The sequence below is a fragment of the Mixophyes fleayi genome, chromosome 1 (genome assembly GCF_038048845.1).
Source record: "Mixophyes fleayi isolate aMixFle1 chromosome 1, aMixFle1.hap1, whole genome shotgun sequence".
Taxonomy (NCBI): Eukaryota; Metazoa; Chordata; class Amphibia; order Anura; family Limnodynastidae; genus Mixophyes; species Mixophyes fleayi.
The window spans coordinates 458,722,013-458,739,912 of NC_134402.1; the positions used below are offsets into that span (position 1 = coordinate 458,722,013).

A 17,900-nucleotide genomic window follows, 5' to 3' on the forward strand; every position below is an offset into this window, starting at 1 on the left:
TAATTAGAATTCAAGATTTTACCAGGTGTGTCACGGTCTAATTAGAATTTTCCTTTTATAGTAAGTGGCCTTAGAAATGTTTATATCTCATTTACATGTCAATGAGATTTACATGAGAGACCTGGAGACAAACAGTATGAGAACCTTCTGGTCATCCCGGGAACTATTGAAGAGAGATGGGGAGGAATGACTATAAATAGTCAGTATCAGCCCAGTGTTAGTGAGTTGGTGGCTGGAGAGCTGGAAGGATGGGACAGTAAGAATTATCAGGAGGGAAAGAGATAGAAGGAGAAATCTTCAGAGTAAGGTAAGTGTATTATGCCTAAAAAGATACATAAACAAATTCTTGTGTATATTATGTTGTAAATATTGTAATGTTATATATGTGTGATGCGTTTTTGCCTTAACAATGTTTGCATAGTTAGTACTACAACCTAACATATTTATAATTATTTCATTACACTGCTATGCATTCTATATCCTGTACTTTGTGTTATCTTTAGTAAATATTGTATAGCAAAAAAAACTGGGTTAACATGTCTTCAACGTTAAATATCCTGATAATACACTGTACATTATTTTATATCTACTTTCCCACATGGTTGCAGTGTAGTTAGATGTTCATGAACCATTATAAATATCAATGTACATTTATATTATCTTCAAAAAGAAAAAAAGAAGCAGAAACAGGCTAGCCAAATTTTATACCACACATCCAATTAATAAATTAAAAAATGATGTTTATTAGCATCCAATTTGCAGAATTAAAATAAAATCCACCAAACTAAATAAAAAATAGAAAAAGAACCCAAATGCCTTTTAATCGTAAAATAAAATAAATGGGTTAATATTTCTGTTGGTGCACACACCAGAGTATACATATTTATTAGTATCTCCACTAATTGTGTAAATAGGTATTTGTCACAGATATATCCTATATAAAGGAAAATGCACTCCAAATGCTAATTGTAGGTATACTTCTGTTAGACTATTAGGGAGTAAATAACATCCCTCTTATAATTTAGAAGCATAGATGGTGTTATTCAGATCGCTGCTTTCGGGGCTAATTAAGATCAATGCTTCACTTAGTATACAGCAAATAGTATATTCAGCCACCCGACGCGCTTCATAATCCAGTCTCTCCCCAGCAGCACATAAAACACAGCTCCCTGTCTGTTACCTTATTACGGCTCAATGTATTTCAATTGTAGGATTTGCAACTTCGGGACCCAGTTCTCTCTTTACCAAATCAATAAGGACATACATGACCAATCAGGCTAGACTTTTTTGGTCAAACAAATCTTCTTTTTACACGTTAATCAAACTACACTTTCTTCAGACATGTGGAATTGACAGCTGAACTTAATTTTAAATTAGAGCTGACCAATCATGGCTTTATCTGTCGCAGATAACAAGTGATACAATCAATGCATTGCTGTTAGTATGATATCAAACATACCATAGCAGAAATACTACATATATCATAAAAGAATCAAACAATAAAAAATGCTTTATTGTTTAATGACATATGTAGTATAACTGATTTTAATTGGTCCTGAAAGCTGAATGATACCATCTATGCCTCCGAAATGTAAGAGGGGAGTTATTTACTCCCTAACAGTCTAACAGAAGAATACCTGCAATTAGCACTTGGAGTGAATTTTCTTTTCTATAAGATATATCCGTGATTAAAAACTTTTACACAATTTGTGAAAATATTAATGAATGAAAAAACTTCTGTTTATGTATTATTAACTCTCTTTCTTTATTTTATCATTAAAAGGCAATTGGGTGCTTTTTCTATTTGTTATTTAATTAGGTATATTTTACTTTAATTTTGTATGTTTGGATGTTAATAAAAAAAATTTTTTAATGGTTAATTGGATGAAATGTATATATTTTGGGGAGCCTGTTTGCAATTATTTTTATCTTTTTAAAGCTTTTGGTGGTTACATTTTTGCACAGTAATTTATTATTGGAGCAGCAAATCTCTTCACAAATAATTAAGAAATTGAATTAAATCCAAAAAATAATTAGGAATTAAAATTTCATTAAGATAGATTTTATTTGAGTATTTTTAAGTGGTCTAATTTATAGTGTGTAATAAGGATTTCGGGTCATTGTCCAATTAAAATTTTGTAGATTTAAGATTTTTTTACATTGATAATATATTCACAAATATATTGATGGACATTTCTAGGTTTTCTCCTAAATTGAAAAAGCCATATATGTGAGGACAGGAATAATTTAGCTCTTCCATAATCTTAAAAGCCATCTTTGTTGTATAATTGTTTAAGATTAAGGTCCAAATAGTTTCCTGAGCCAAATGATATAAATATGCACTCAGTGGCCACTTGTACAGGTATACCTTTCTAGTACTGGATAGGACGAACCTTTAAGTTGCTGTCACATGATTTTCTACATCATTTTGAAAACGTTTTCTTCAATTGTGTACTTATTGTTAATTTTGTTCACAGAAGCACCACCTACAAAAAATATGTAAATTACTTAATTTAATAGTGAGAAGTTGGTGAGTACTTCATGACCTGTCCGGATATATCACAGGTTTTTGTTTTGTGTAGGTGTACAGATAAGTCTTCATAGTTTTGTTTTAAGAATGTATGTTTATTTAGCAATGTACACAAAAATATAAACAATGGTCAATGATTGGGTCATATTTGTTAGTGTATAAAATATTTTTGTGTTCCTTATACAATATAACACTACTACTGTTTTTTTCTCACAGGTGAATTAATGAGTTGTCCTACTCTAAAAACAGAAGATGTTTCGGAAAGCACCTTGTACTCTGAACATTCCAAAAATATACCCGTATCAACAAGTCACATAGACTACAGACATTAGTTCTTAATAAACTCTTTCTGGCTCACACAATTTAATTTAATTTTTTAATAGGGAAAAACTTCTACAAATAAGTTCTTGCTCAATTATTGGACAGAAATGTAATCTATGCTCTGAATGTGACAAAATTTTTACTTATAAATCACAACTGATCATACATCAGAGGACTCACGCAAAAATGAAGCTATTTAAATGCTCTGAATGTAACAAATGTTTTACCCAAAAGTTAAAACTTGTAAAACATCAGAGGATTCACACAGAAGAGAAACCATTTAATTGCTCTGAATGCTTTAAGTGTTTTGCTTGCAAGTTAAGTCTTGTTGTCTATCAGAGGATTCACACAGGAGAGAAACCATTTAATTGCTCTGAATGTAACAAATGTAACAAATTTACCCACAAATCACAGCTTGTTGTATATCAGAGGATTTACTGGCAACAGTTTATATCACACTTGATGTTTAATAAAATCTGACATTGATAAATGTGAAGCTTCTATTTTTGATTATAGAACTAATATATTTTTCAGTAGTATTGAGTACTGTACACTCTTCTGCATTTTAGAATCTGGGACCACGGGTGATGAGTAGGTGTCATCCATGCTGACAATATGACAAACAATAATGAAAACACAACAAAGACACATTAGTAACATACAGCAAATGTATTAGCAAAGTGCTTTTTTTGCCTTAACTGAAATATAAACACAGAGTCTACTTCATCAGGGAACTTAAATGCTGATTTTATGTGCATAATCTGCAATTTAATCTGCACATGCCCAGAACCGACTATACTCAACTAAACGCAGCAATGTTCAATTGATCTTCATACACAAAGGACACTTACTACAGATTTCTGGGAGGGAACGGGCAGGGAAGGAGCATTCGCCCTTATTCTATGTACAGAATGGGCGTGCCAAACCCAAGTGCATGGAGCCACATCAGACTCAAGCTCTGGGGATCTCTCAGGTACTTGATTTTAATCTGTATCTCTTGCTCCAGCTACAGGACTAGTTTAAGTCCTGATTACTAGTGATGACAGTCACGTATACATGCTATAACATGTGTTTACAATCAGGAGGAACTGTAAAAATGTATTTTATGTTCAGTAGACATTAAAAACATCCTAATACATGTATTTCATTTAGAAAAATAAAATAAAAATGCACGTTTTTAAAACTTTTTTTTTATCATATATTTATATTATATTATTAACAGGTGACATTAAATGAATAGGTTTTTTAGATCCATTAATTGTTGAACTCAGGAGACCGCAGAGCCAATTACTGGGCGCTTTAAATTAAAGCGCACATTGCTCTCAGTATGTGTTACTTGATGAATCAGGCCCAGGGTCTTACTGACCATAAGTAATTGCTGAGTAGAAGAAAACATACATAGTATCCCCTGCTAGCTGCTGTCTTTCCTTGTCTCCTGACTTCCAGAGAGACAACAACTCACTGTGCAAAGGAGACTAATTAAGTAAACTTAACACACATTTCTCCATTTTATATATATATATATATATATATATATATATATATACACACACACACGTGTTCATCAGCTCCAATACCTTCAGACCACCTCCAGGGTCTTGAATCGTTTTACTGCCCTACTTGAACTGCATGATTTACATGAACAAAATAAATAATGACTATTCTGTAACCACCAAGTCTAATCCCATATAGATTTGCCCTTTATGGAATCCATTTTCATGCAGCAGACAACCTTCCAATAGAGGACACATTATGGAGGGGCTTTATTAACATATCATTTCATCATCATCCCACAAGAATACTGAATTTAGTTGGATTAATCACTCTTTTCAATTTGATCTTTAGCTCTCGATATTGAAGCCTCCATCATAGACTTCTTTGATTTTATTACTTCTGACGGCATTCCTCATCTCCATCATAATTGTTTATATATAGTGCACCACAGATTCTATAGTGCCGGACAATCACCTTACAAATATGACATACATCTTATAGATATGACAAACATGAATATAATGAACATATTAACTGATCCATAAATACAAGTAAGCATAACAACATGTACATGGATAGTCATGAGCTGGTATACGGCTAATATGGATACAAGAATGAGTTCCATGTGTGAGAGTGAACAACCAACAGAAGACTTTTTTGTATCAGAGTCATATAAGATTGACAGACATGAGGTGTATAGAAAATATGACTCTGCCCATGATAGCCTACATTCTAGAGAGAGGGAGTGGATGAGGTTGACAGAGGAAATAGTTGGAGTGGACATGATGGTCTAGGAGTGAGTATATAAGACAAGCTTGAAGAGATGAGTGTTGAAAGGAATTCCATTGGTTGGATGCAGATTGGGAGAAGTCTTAGAGATGGGAGTGGAAAAAGGTTTAAAGAGCGGGAGAGAGAGGAAGGTCAGAAGTAGAGCATTGTGGTTGAGCTGGGGTCTATCTCTTGATGAGGTCAGAGATGTTTGGAGGGGAAGAGTTTATCATGACAATAGGTTCTTACCACCAGAGATACTCTGAGAAGTACACAAAGCTACATTTGAAGTCTTTCACAAGGAGAGAGGGCGTTAATGCCCTAGAAAAATATCAACCTTAAAAATGTCAAATTTAGGAAACCAAACTGGATCACTGCTCATAAAGTTCTTATCCTGACCTATTTTTAACAAACGTAACACTCTACTTTCTAAAAAGGCTGCCATTGACCTTAAAAAAACACAGTAGCACTTCAATGATAAAGCAGACCAAGCTTACTCCTTGCGAGTGGACAAGCTTAGATAAAAGTAGGTTGTAGAAACTTGGATTCATCAAATTCCAATGTATAAGAGATGTAGGTCATTAGGAAAATAATACCTACAGCCACACCACCCTGAGCAAGCCCAATCTCGTCTGATCTTGGCAGCTAAACAGGGCTGGGCCTGGTTAGTACTTGGATGGGAGACCACCTGGGAATACCAGGTGCTGTAGGTTTTTTTTTTTATTTTCTCTTGTTCCGGCTTCCATCAATGCTGGTTTTGAGATGTATAAGAGATGTAGGTCATTAAGAAACCAATACCTACAGCCACACCACCCTGAACAAGCCCAATCTCTTCTGATCTTGAAAGCTAAGCAGGACCAGACCTGGTTAGTACTTGGATGGGAGAGCACCTGGCAATACCAGGTGCTGTAGGCATTTTATTTTTTATTTTCTCTTGTTTCGGCTTTCTTCAATGCTGGTTTTGAGATGTATAAGAGATGTAGGTCATTAGGAAACAAATACCTACAGCCACACCACGCTGAACAAGCCCAATCTGGTCTGACTTTGGAAGCTAAGCAGGGCCAGGCCTGGTTATTACTTGGATGGAAGACAACCTGGGAATACCAGGTGCTGTAGGCTTTTTATTTTTATTTTCTCTTGTTCCGGCTTCCTTCAATGCTGGTTTTGAGATGTATAAGAGATGTAGGTCATTAAGAAACCAATACCTACAGCCACACCACCCTGAACAAGCCCAATTTTGTCTGATCTTGGAAGCTAAGCAGGGCCGGGCCTGGTTACTACTTGGATGGGAGACCACCTGGGAATACCAGGTGCTGTAGGCCTTTTTTTTTTTTTTTCTCTTGTTCCGGCTTCCTTCAATGCTGGTTTTGAGATGTATAAGAGATGTAGGTCATTAGAAAACCAATACCTACAGCCAAACCACCCAGAACAAGCCCAATCTCATCTGATCTTGGAAGCTAAGCAGGGCCAGGCCTGGTAAGTACTTGGATGGGAGACCACCTGGGAATACCAGGTGCTGTAGGCCTTTTTTTTTTTTTATTTTCTCTTGTTCCGGCTTCCTTCAAAGCTGGTTTTGAGATGTATAAGAGATGTAGGTCATTAGAAAACCAATACCTACAACCAATACACCCTGAACAAGGCCAATCTCGTCTGAACTTGGAAGCAAAGCAGGGCCGGGCCTGTTTAGTACTTAGATGGTAGAGCACCTGGGAATACCAGGTGCTGTAGGCCTTTTTGTTTTTATTTTCTCTTGTTCCGGCTTCCTTCAATGCTGGTTTTGAGATGTATAAGAGATGTAGGTAATTAGGAAACCAATCATCTACAGCCCCAACACCCTGAAAAAGCCCAATCTAATCTGATCTTGAAAGCTAAGCAGGGCCAAGCCTGGTTTGTACTTGGATGGGAGACCACCTGGGAATACCAGGTGCTGTAGGCCTTTTTTTTTTATTTTCTCTTGTTCCGGCTTCCTTCAATGCTAGTTTTGAGATGTATAAGAGATGTAGGTCATTAGAAAACCAATACCTACAACCACAACACCCTGAACAAGGCCAATCTCGTCTGATCTTGGCAGCTAAACAGGGCTGGGCCTGGTTAGTACTTGGATGGGAGACCACCTGGGAATACCAGGTGCTGTAGGTTTTTTTTTTTATTTTCTCTTGTTCCGGCTTCCATCAATGCTGGTTTTGAGATGTATAAGAGATGTAGGTCATTAAGAAACCAATACCTACAGCCACACCACCCTGAACAAGCCCAATCTCTTCTGATCTTGAAAGCTAAGCAGGACCAGACCTGGTTAGTACTTGGATGGGAGAGCACCTGGCAATACCAGGTGCTGTAGGCATTTTATTTTTTATTTTCTCTTGTTTCGGCTTTCTTCAATGCTGGTTTTGAGATGTATAAGAGATGTAGGTCATTAGGAAACAAATACCTACAGCCACACCACGCTGAACAAGCCCAATCTGGTCTGACTTTGGAAGCTAAGCAGGGCCAGGCCTGGTTATTACTTGGATGGAAGACAACCTGGGAATACCAGGTGCTGTAGGCTTTTTATTTTTATTTTCTCTTGTTCCGGCTTCCTTCAATGCTGGTTTTGAGATGTATAAGAGATGTAGGTCATTAAGAAACCAATACCTACAGCCACACCACCCTGAACAAGCCCAATTTTGTCTGATCTTGGAAGCTAAGCAGGGCCGGGCCTGGTTAGTACTTGGATGGGAGACCACCTGGGAATACCAGGTGCTGTAGGCCTTTTTTTTTTTTTTTCTCTTGTTCCGGCTTCCTTCAATGCTGGTTTTGAGATGTATAAGAGATGTAGGTCATTAGAAAACCAATACCTACAGCCAAACCACCCAGAACAAGCCCAATCTCATCTGATCTTGGAAGCTAAGCAGGGCCAGGCCTGGTAAGTACTTGGATGGGAGACCACCTGGGAATACCAGGTGCTGTAGGCCTTTTTTTTTTTTTATTTTCTCTTGTTCCGGCTTCCTTCAAAGCTGGTTTTGAGATGTATAAGAGATGTAGGTCATTAGAAAACCAATACCTACAACCAATACACCCTGAACAAGGCCAATCTCGTCTGAACTTGGAAGCAAAGCAGGGCCGGGCCTGTTTAGTACTTAGATGGTAGAGCACCTGGGAATACCAGGTGCTGTAGGCCTTTTTGTTTTTATTTTCTCTTGTTCCGGCTTCCTTCAATGCTGGTTTTGAGATGTATAAGAGATGTAGGTAATTAGGAAACCAATCATCTACAGCCCCAACACCCTGAAAAAGCCCAATCTAATCTGATCTTGAAAGCTAAGCAGGGCCAAGCCTGGTTTGTACTTGGATGGGAGACCACCTGGGAATACCAGGTGCTGTAGGCCTTTTTTTTTTATTTTCTCTTGTTCCGGCTTCCTTCAATGCTAGTTTTGAGATGTATAAGAGATGTAGGTCATTAGAAAACCAATACCTACAACCACAACACCCTGAACAAGGCCAATCTCGTCTGAACTTGGAAGCAAAGCATGGCCGGGCCTGTTTAGTACTTGGATGGGAGAGCACCTGGGAATACCAGCTGCTGTAGGCCTTTTTGTTTTTATTTTCTCTTGTTCCGGCTTCCTTCAATGCTGGTTTTGAGATGTATAAGAGATGTAGGTAATTAGAAAACCAATTATCTACAGCCCCAACACCCTGAACAAGCCCAATCTCATCTGATCTTGGAAGCTAAGCAGGGCCAAGCCTGGTTTATACTTGGATGGGAGACCACCTGGGAATACCAGGTGCTGTAGGCCTTTTTTTTTTATTTTCTCTTGTTCCGGCTTCCTTCAATGCTAGTTTTAAGATGTATAAGAGATGTAGGTCATTAGAAAACCAATACCTACAACCACAACACCCTGAACAAGGCCAATCTCGTCTGACCTTAGAAGCAAAGCAGGGCCGGGCCTGTTTAGAACTTGGATGGGAGAGCACCTGGTATTCCCAGGTGCTGTAGGCCTTTTTGTTTTTATTTTCTCTTGTTCCGGCTTCCTTCAATGCTGGTTTTGAGATGTATAAGAGATGTAGGTCATTAGAAAACCAATACCTACAACCACAACACCCTGAACTAGGCCAATCTCGTCTGACCTTAGAAGCAAAGCAGGGCCGGGCCTGTTTAGTACTTGGATGGTAGAGCACCTGGGAATACCAGCTGCTGTAGGCCTTTTTGTTTTTATTTTCTCTTGTTCCGGCTTCCTTCAATGCTGGTTTTGAGATGTATAAGAGATGTAGGTAACTAGGAAACCAATTATCTACAGCCCCAACACCCTGAACAAGCCCAATCTCATCTGATCTTGGAAGCTAAGCAAGGCCAAGCCTGGTTTGTACTTGGATGGGAGACCACCTGGGAATACCAGGTGCTGTAGGCCTTTTTTTTTTATTTTCTCTTGTTCCGGCTTCCTTCAATGCTGGTTTTGAGATGTATAAGAGATGTAGGTCATTAGGAAACCAATTATCTACAGCCACACCACCCTGAACAAGCCCAATCTTGTCTGATATTGGAAGCAAAGCAGGGCCTCAGTTACCCCTCCAATGCACTGGGTGGTGCTCCACTCCAACAGGCAGCCTGTTCCACGGTGAGGGAGCATTGTCAAGCTGGCTGTGATTTTGCCATTCAACAAATCTACTGTACTCTTTGTCTCTAGGCATTGCCAACTGCCAGGGAAACTCTCCTGTTAGCAAGCAATAAAGAACAACACCAAATGCCCACAAATCAAGAGTGGAGTCTACAACCAAACGATCCTTGTCAGTAAGCTGGCACATCTCAGGGGCCATGTAAGAGCCAGTCCCAGACTTGGTTTGAATTGCTGTTCCCTTGAACCGTTCAAGAACAAAGTCAGAAATTTTAATGCAATGACAGTGCTGATCAAACACCAAAATGTTCTCTGGTTTAATGTCCATATGCACCAGTCCTTTATTTTCTATAAATTCCAGTGCATTGGAGATCTGCACTTCACATCTCTTCACTGTGTCTCCTGGAAGTCCAGTCTGAAAGAAATAAATCAATTGATTCAGCATCCTTTAAACATGTTACAATGAGAAGGTAAAAAGTGTTTAAAGCACCAAGTTGATGTAAAATCAATTCAAGGACTTGTACTTACATTGGGTAGAATGAGAGATAACAAATCACCCACTGGTGACAGCTCCTGGGCAAAGGCAAAGTGGTCACTAGTCTTGAACGCAATGCCGTAACTCCCAATGATATTGGGGTGGGATGAGAGGAGGTAGGACATACTGAATTCCATGAGGAAATTTCTCTCAGTTGTTCTTTTCCTGTCCATCATCATTACTGCCATTCTCTGATCTGTGAAGAAAAGGTCATGGTTAGTTGTGAATTCAAATTGAAAAAAACTAATAGATTTGAGGACTCAATGATAATTTGGCAATGAAATTAGAACTATACATTACATGCCAACGTTTGACTACAGGACTCGTGCTTGGTCAGTTTTATGATTTTTGTGGCTCAGTAAGGATGAGAATTGTTACCATGTGAATTTTGTCACATATAGAAAAGGAATGTCCAAGGGATATCACCCTCTTGTAAACCTGGCTGAAAAATAGTCCCATAAATGTAGATTATGAAAAGGGCAATAATTGACTACACTGACCTTTTTTTATGTCCTTTACCATGAACACTGAAGCATAGCCACCTCCTCCAAGCTCCTTCATGACGTGGTAGCTGTCCTCAAGTTCTATTTCCTGCAGGAACTGGGAAGCAAAGGAGACCAGTCCTTCCAGGGTAAGCTCCACATCACGTACACTGGAGGCCATTGTATGCTGGATAAAGACAGAAACAATATTTTATTTACTTTAATCACTACGTTATTTTAGGAATATATTTAGAGAAACATTTTTTTTTTTGCAATCGGTGTCCATATAGAAAAGGAACTAGTGTCCTACACAAATAAAATGTATGACAAGTATAATTGTTTATTTTTGTATTTGTAGAGGATAAATAGTAGTCACTATTTTATAATACACAGCTTTGATATCACCAATTATCTGATTAGACTTGCTAGTAAATCAATGTTTTAAATTTACAGATTAATGAAATGATCAAGATTTAGAATTTTAAATCACAAACATGTAATAATTTCTACAATGACTATAGGTATCTTACCTTGGAGAAATATTCAATTCAGTCTTGAATATATCTGGTATATTTTCAGTTGTGTTGGAAACTGCTGAAAGTCCTCACAAAATAACAGAGTTAAATTGCAATCTATTCTGTAATATAACAGTCGCTCTGAGTCTTAAGCAGTAAAGAAAGTCACTAATCAGAATGGGAAGATGTCTTGTTTATGTGAGTAAATTAGGATGGGGCAGGTAAATGTTGGTGCCTCCTGATTGGCTGATTGATAATGTGCATATGTTGTGTAAACAACTGGGCATTGTTCTTCTTTATTTGCATTTCACAAGAATTCCTACAGATTGTTATAGGAATGTGTGAGAAAAAGAACTCATGCCATATCATTCATGTGTGTTACGAAGGGTTAATATAAACTTAAGACAATATCATAACCACACCCTGGTATATTCAGTCTTTTCACGTGAGCAGGTGATCGAATATCCAGACAATGGGGGGTTTGTGTTTAGTAAATATGGACAAATTGATGAAAATTAAATTCTGTTACACCAAACAGAAGTGGTGCAGCTCCTTATTAACATATGAATTAACAAGAAAATGGACACCATGGGTATAATTATATTTTGTTTTACGTTGTTTTCATATAACACACATTAATCTTGCAGTCATTCATAACATTTCCATTTTATAGTTAGGTCTTGCGAAGAATATTATTACTGTTGGTTGTTGACTCTGTTTTTTAACATTTTTAAAGTTGTGTTTTGTAAAGCGAAATTTGAGAGAAAATAAAACAATGTGTATCAGTAATATTGTACACTGCTTTTGGGTTGTAAAGAGGAGTTAAGTTATAATATACCTTTATCATAAAACATGGTGCTTATTTACCTCTCAGGTTCTAAATCCCAGTTACTTTTTAACTGCAATTTTGTGAATCTGGCAATTTAACTGTTTAGGCTATTTTTTAAACAGCAATAATAACTCTCACAGTACAAGAATTACTAATGAACGGGAAAAACAAAGAATGGGCAAAATAAATGGGAGAGGTCATGGTTTTCTGAAATAAAATTCTAGGTTTCTGACCTCATTTAAAAATGAGGCACCAGGCAAATAATTTCATACAATTCAAATCTTTATTAAACCTAGAAATAATTAAAGGAAATGTATTAAACAAGAACTGATACATAAATACACACACAATATATATCAGGATAATTTAGATGTAAAAGTATAAAAACAATGAGATTCAATTTGTATAATGCACTCGTACAATTATATTTCCCATTAAAAATAGAATAATATCGTTCTTATAATGCTAAACCTTCATCCTGATGATCTTCTACTGGTTGTAAGCGGAAGTTCTGGGAAATAGCATCAGCTGATCATTTTCAAGAGCACCACCCAGTGCATGGGAGGGGTAACTGAGGATATTTATACAAGTTACACCAATGTGCACCAGATGGGGCCTTGTTCATCTGCTCTGTAAGTACCCAAAATCGTTACTGCAGGAATTGAGAAGAATGTTAATATAATAGTATACAATAAAAGTGTGAAAATGTACTGAGAAAGAGATGAGGTATTTTGGGAAATCAATAAGCATTTTACACTATAACTGATTTTAGAAAATCGATTTCCATGAACACTGCATAATACTATATAGCAATACAAGTAATTACTCCAGGGGAAAAACTGCTTTTGTAGGATAAGTTACAAATATCAATGGCAGACTTGTATTTACTTCCTTTTAGATACAGAGTGGACAATTAAAAGGACTGGTAAATCAAGGTATGAACAAGTTGAAGATTCTCTATTTACATTATATCTCCAGATATCAGTGCTCTGGAAGTGACATTTATTTCTAAACAATAAACTTACCTGCATAATAAGAGAAGAGCATATTTGAGGTCTTCACAAAGCCATGAGACACAGTTACTGCTGAGTGTTCACCCAATTTCCACCTCTGCCCCGACATGTAGAGATATCTCATCATCCAGGAGTATCAGTGGATTTGGTGCATTATTCTGCCAGTCATCTGGTGTCTCCTCACACTCCAAGCCAAAACTATCAGTGTTCAAGTGACGTGACAAGGAGCTAATGATAGACTGAATGGACTCACTGCTGTTTGAAGTCTCCGTTGGGATGTAAGACAGATTCTTGCTTAAACAAGAGAGCTCTGATTGTACAGGAAAATTGTCTGTAGTATCATTCTGGCTTCTTTCTGCTTTCCAACTCTCAGCCATGAACATCAAGATTTCAGTAGATTTGCTTCGCTGACTACTGTTTATGGCTAAAAGATGACTAAACATCCTCAACACTCCAACAGGCAGCCTGTTCCACGGTGAGGGAGCATTGTCAAGCTGGCTGTGATTTTGCCATTCAACAAATCTACTGTACTCTTTGTCTCTAGGCATTGCCAACTGCCAGGGAAACTCTCCTGTTAGCAAGCAATAAAGAACAACACCAAATGCCCACACATCAAGTGTGGAGTCTACAACCAAACGATCCTTGTCAGTAAGCTGGCACATCTCAGGGGCCATGTAAGAGCCAGTCCCAGACTTGTTTTGAATTGCTGTTCCCTTGAAACGTGAAAGACCAAAGTCAGAAATTTTAATGCAATGACAGTGCTGATCAAACACCAAAATGTTCTCTGGTTTAATGTCCATATGCACCAGTCCTTTATTTTCTATAAATTCCAGTGCATTGGAGATCTGCACTGCACATCTCTTCACTGTGTCTCCTGGAAGTCCAGTCTGAAAGAAATAAATCAACTGATTCAGCATCTTTTAAACATGTTACAACGAGATGGTAAAACGTGTTTAAAGCACCAAGTTGATGTAAAATCAATTCAAGGACTTGTACTTACATTGGGTAGAATGAGAGATAACAAATCACCCACTGGTGACAGCTCCTGGGCAAAGGCAAAGTGGTCACTGGTCTTGAACGCAATGCCGTAACTCCCAATGATATTGGGATGGGATGAGAGGAGGAAGGACATACTGAATTCCATGAGGAAATTTCTCTCAGTTGTACTTTTCCTGTCCATCATCTTTACTGCCATTCTCTGATCTGTGAAGAAAAGGTCATGGTTAGTTGTGAATTCAAATTGGAAAAAACTAATAGATTTGAGGACTTAATGATAATTTGGCAATGAAATTAGAACTATACAGTACATGGCAACGTTTGACTACAGGACTCGTGCTTGGTCAGTTTTATGATTTTTGTGGCTCAGTAAGGATGAGAATTGTTACCATGTGAATTTTGTCACCTATAGAAAAGGAATGTCCAAGGGATATCACCCTCTTGTAAACCTGGCTGAAAAATGGTCCCATAAATGTAGATTATGAAAAGGGCGATAATTGACCACACTGACCTGTTTTTATGTCCTTTACCATGAACACTGAAGCATAGCCACCTCCTCCAAGCTCCTTCATGACGTGGTAGCTGTCCTCAAGTTCTATTTCCTGCAGGAACTGAGAAGCAAAGGAGACCAGTCCTTCCAGGGTAAGCTCCACATCATGTACACTGGAGGCCATTGTATCCTGGATGAAGACAGAAACAATATTTTATTTACTTTATTCACAACGTTATTTTAGGAATATATTTAGAGCAACATTTTTTTTTTTGCAATCAGTGTCCATATAGAAAAGGAACTAGTGTCCTACACAAATAACATGTATGACAAGTATAATTGTTTATTTTTGTATTTGTAGAAGATAAATAGTAGTCATTATTTTATAATACACAGCTTTGATATCACCAATTACCTGATTAGACTTGCTAGTAAATCAATGTTTTAAATTTACATATTAATAAAATGATCAAGATTTAGAATTTCAAATCACAAACATGTAATCATTTCTACAATGACTATAGGTATCTTACCTTGGAGAAATGTTCAATTCAGTCTTGAATATGTCTGGTATAATTTCAGTTGTGTTGGAAACTGCTGAAAGTCTTCACAAAATAACAGAGGTAAATTGCAATCTATTCTGTAATAAAACAGTCGCTCTGAGTCTTAAGCAGTAGAGAAAGTCACTAATCAGAATGGGAAGATGTCTGGTTTATGAAAGGAAGGTGGGATGGAGCAGGTTAATGTTGGTGCCTCCTGATTGGCTGATTGATAATGTGCATATGTTGTATAAACAACTGGGCATTGTTCTCCTGGATTTGCATTTCACAAGAATTCCTACAGATTGATATAGGAATGTGTGAGAAAAAGAACTCATGCCATATCATTCATGTGTGTTACAAAGGGTTAATATAAACCTAAGAGAATATCTTAACCACACCTTGACACCCCAACTAACTGTCACTCATGTGTTTTACACGTGCATAATGTTTCTCTAGATCGGAAATTATAAGACATTAATGAACACCCTGAACCTTTTCCAACACTTACAGTTTGAAGATACCGGCTAACAGAGATATTAAATGTATCAAGTTTACACAAAACAGCAACTCATCACAAAGATACATCTATGTTCAATTAGCAAACTGGTTACATTCATTTCTAATTGATGGTATTAAACTACTGCAGGGTTAGTGTAAAACTTAGAGGATACTTTGGCTACCGCTAGCCTTATGGATGGGATGAGCTTAGATTGTAGGATGTTACTTTAGCTGATATAATTTCTAAGCAAAAGGAAGACACCACAGATGTGATGAAGATTTGGGTCACCACATATCATAGTTTCTATATTTCTGTCTAGCATCCAATTCTTTCAAACAGAATATATAAATCAGGAGACTTCATGAGAGACACATTGCAAAATATCTTTATGTCAGAACAATGCTGAGATCTGTACCATGGATGTGAGTATGTTTTGCGTATTACTTGTTCTTTATTTAAACCAGATTAACTTTGAAGACACTTGTAACTTTACCAGTATTGTATATGTTACATTTACTTAAATTTTAAATTTGTATTTTGTAAAGAGAAGTTTTAGAGCAAATAAAACAACATGTATCAGTAAGATTGTACACTGCATATGGGTTGTAAATTGGAGAGAAATGAAAGTACACCTTGATGATAAAACATGATGTTCATTTCACCCTATATAAAGGACATACTACTTGTAGCTTCTGTTTCCTATTCATTTTTAAAATACCCCTTAAAAATGTTCTTCTTACTATGCCAGACAGACAGGGAAAACACTATTTATATAACACTTGTGTATAGTTTCCCATTATAAACATAACAACTTCAGTCCCGGTCTCTGGTTCCTAGTCCCAGTCTCACACAGGATTTAGAATGATTATATTCAGTCTTTTCACGTGAGCAGGTGACCGAATATCCAGACAATGGGGGGTTTGTGTTTAGTAAATATGGACACCCAAATTGATGAAAAGAAAATCCTGTTACACCGAACAGAAGTGGTGCAGCTCCTTATTAACATATGAATTAACAAGAAAATGGACACCATGGGTGTAATTATATTTTGTTTTATGTTGTTTTCATATAACACACATTAATCTTGCAATCATTCATAACATTACCCTTTTATAGTTAGGTCTTGCGAAGAATATTATTACTGTTGGTTGTTAACTCTTTTTTTTTAACATTTTTAAAGTTGTGTTTTGTAAAGTGAAATTTGAGAGAAAATAAAACATTGTGTATCAGTAATATTGTACACTGCTTTTGGGTTGTAAAGAGGAGATAAGTTATAATATACCTTTATCATAAAACATGGTGTTCATTCACCTCTCAGGTTCTAAATCCCAGTTACTTTTTAACTGCAATTTTTTGAACCTGGCAATGTAACTGTTTAGGATGTTTTTCAAACAGCAATAATAACTCTCACAGTACAAGAATTACTAATGAACGGGAAAAACAAAGAATGGGCAAAAAAAATGGGAGAGTTCATGGTTTTCTAAAATAAAATTCTAGGTTTCTGACCTCATTTAAAAATTAAGCACCAGGCAAATAATTTCATACAATTCAAATCTTTATTAAACCTATAAATAATTAAAGGAAATGTATTAAACAAGAACTGATACATAAACACACACACAAAATATATATCAGGATAATTTAGGTGTAAAAATAATGAGATTCAATTTGTATAATGCACTCGTACAATTATATTTCTCATTAAAAATAGAATAATATCGTTCTTATAATGCTAAACCTTCATCCCGATGATCTTCTACTGGTTGTAAGCGGAAGTTCTGGGAAATAGCATCAGCTGATCATTTTCAAGAGCACCACCTAGTGCATGGGAGGGGTAACTGAGGATATTTATACAAGTTACACCAATGTGCACCAGATGGGACCTTGTTCATCTGCTTTGTAGGTTCCTAAAATCGTTACTGTAGGAATTTAGAAGAATGTTAATATAATAGTATAAAATAAAAGTGTGACAATGTACTGTGAAACAGATGAGGTATTTTGGGAAATCAATAAGCATTTTACACTATAACTGATTTTAGAAAATCAATTTCCATGAACACTGCATAATACTATATAGCAATACATGTAATTACTCCAGGGGAAAAGTGCTTTTGTAGGATAAGCTACATATATCAATGGCAGACTAGTATTTACTTCCTTTTAGATACAGAGTGGACAATTAAAAGGACTGGTAAATCAAGGTATGAACAAGTTGAAGATTCTCTATTTACATTATATCTCCAGATATCAGTGCTCTGGAAGTGACATTATTTCCTAAACAAGTAACTTACCTGCATAAT

The 17,900-nt window shown here is 36.7% G+C and overlaps 2 protein-coding genes, 2 non-coding genes and 12 pseudogenes across 4 annotated transcripts; 14 read left to right on the plus strand and 2 right to left on the minus strand.

Annotated features, from left to right (window-relative positions):
* The first annotated feature begins 5,707 nt into the window (after positions 1 to 5,707).
* Positions 5,708 to 5,826, plus strand: LOC142121509 (5S ribosomal RNA). Its single transcript, XR_012683949.1, has one exon. It is a non-coding gene; the product is annotated as a 5S ribosomal RNA (ribosomal RNA).
* Positions 5,827 to 5,909: 83 nt separating this feature from the next.
* Positions 5,910 to 6,028, plus strand: LOC142136727 (5S ribosomal RNA; annotated as a pseudogene).
* A 288-nt stretch (positions 6,029 to 6,316) lies between these two features.
* Positions 6,317 to 6,435, plus strand: LOC142120306 (5S ribosomal RNA; annotated as a pseudogene).
* Positions 6,436 to 6,519: 84 nt separating this feature from the next.
* On the plus strand, positions 6,520 to 6,638 carry LOC142115733 (5S ribosomal RNA; annotated as a pseudogene).
* Positions 6,639 to 6,725: 87 nt separating this feature from the next.
* Positions 6,726 to 6,844, plus strand: LOC142136820 (5S ribosomal RNA; annotated as a pseudogene).
* Positions 6,845 to 6,930: 86 nt separating this feature from the next.
* On the plus strand, positions 6,931 to 7,049 carry LOC142136118 (5S ribosomal RNA; annotated as a pseudogene).
* An 84-nt stretch (positions 7,050 to 7,133) lies between these two features.
* Positions 7,134 to 7,252, plus strand: LOC142124745 (5S ribosomal RNA; annotated as a pseudogene).
* An 83-nt stretch (positions 7,253 to 7,335) lies between these two features.
* Positions 7,336 to 7,454, plus strand: LOC142136728 (5S ribosomal RNA; annotated as a pseudogene).
* Positions 7,455 to 7,742: 288 nt separating this feature from the next.
* On the plus strand, positions 7,743 to 7,861 carry LOC142112724 (5S ribosomal RNA). The gene has a single exon (XR_012681274.1). It is a non-coding gene; the product is annotated as a 5S ribosomal RNA (ribosomal RNA).
* Positions 7,862 to 7,945: 84 nt separating this feature from the next.
* Positions 7,946 to 8,064, plus strand: LOC142115744 (5S ribosomal RNA; annotated as a pseudogene).
* Positions 8,065 to 8,151: 87 nt separating this feature from the next.
* On the plus strand, positions 8,152 to 8,270 carry LOC142136821 (5S ribosomal RNA; annotated as a pseudogene).
* An 86-nt stretch (positions 8,271 to 8,356) lies between these two features.
* LOC142136119 (5S ribosomal RNA) lies at positions 8,357 to 8,475 on the plus strand (annotated as a pseudogene).
* Positions 8,476 to 8,764: 289 nt separating this feature from the next.
* On the plus strand, positions 8,765 to 8,883 carry LOC142133569 (5S ribosomal RNA; annotated as a pseudogene).
* A 493-nt stretch (positions 8,884 to 9,376) lies between these two features.
* Positions 9,377 to 9,495, plus strand: LOC142133179 (5S ribosomal RNA; annotated as a pseudogene).
* A 148-nt stretch (positions 9,496 to 9,643) lies between these two features.
* LOC142160745 (serine/threonine-protein kinase SBK1-like) lies at positions 9,644 to 13,091 on the minus strand. The gene is made up of 4 exons (XM_075215745.1): positions 13,086 to 13,091; positions 10,735 to 10,903; positions 10,228 to 10,430; positions 9,644 to 10,114 (listed from the first exon to the last, which is right to left on the minus strand). Exons 1-4 carry the CDS (start codon positions 13,089 to 13,091, stop codon positions 9,644 to 9,646), a joined length of 849 nt encoding a protein of 282 aa, XP_075071846.1.
* Positions 13,092 to 13,153: 62 nt separating this feature from the next.
* LOC142160816 (serine/threonine-protein kinase SBK1-like) lies at positions 13,154 to 17,897 on the minus strand. Its single transcript, XM_075215857.1, has 4 exons — positions 17,892 to 17,897; positions 14,581 to 14,749; positions 14,074 to 14,276; positions 13,154 to 13,960 (listed from the first exon to the last, which is right to left on the minus strand). The coding sequence occupies exons 1-4, from the start codon at positions 17,895 to 17,897 to the stop codon at positions 13,154 to 13,156; spliced, it is 1,185 nt and encodes a 394-aa protein (XP_075071958.1).
* Positions 17,898 to 17,900: the final 3 nt, after the last annotated feature.

Coding starts and splice junctions, on each gene's coding strand:
- LOC142160745 (XM_075215745.1), bottom strand. Junction 10,431..10,734: donor GGTAAAGGACATAAAAAAAG/GTCAGTGTAGTC, acceptor TTTTCTTCACAG/ATCAGAGAATGGCAGTAATG. Junction 10,115..10,227: donor TATCTCTCATTCTACCCAAT/GTAAGTACAAGT, acceptor TATTTCTTTCAG/ACTGGACTTCCAGGAGACAC.
- LOC142160816 (XM_075215857.1), bottom strand. Junction 14,277..14,580: donor GGTAAAGGACATAAAAACAG/GTCAGTGTGGTC, acceptor TTTTCTTCACAG/ATCAGAGAATGGCAGTAAAG. Junction 13,961..14,073: donor TATCTCTCATTCTACCCAAT/GTAAGTACAAGT, acceptor TATTTCTTTCAG/ACTGGACTTCCAGGAGACAC.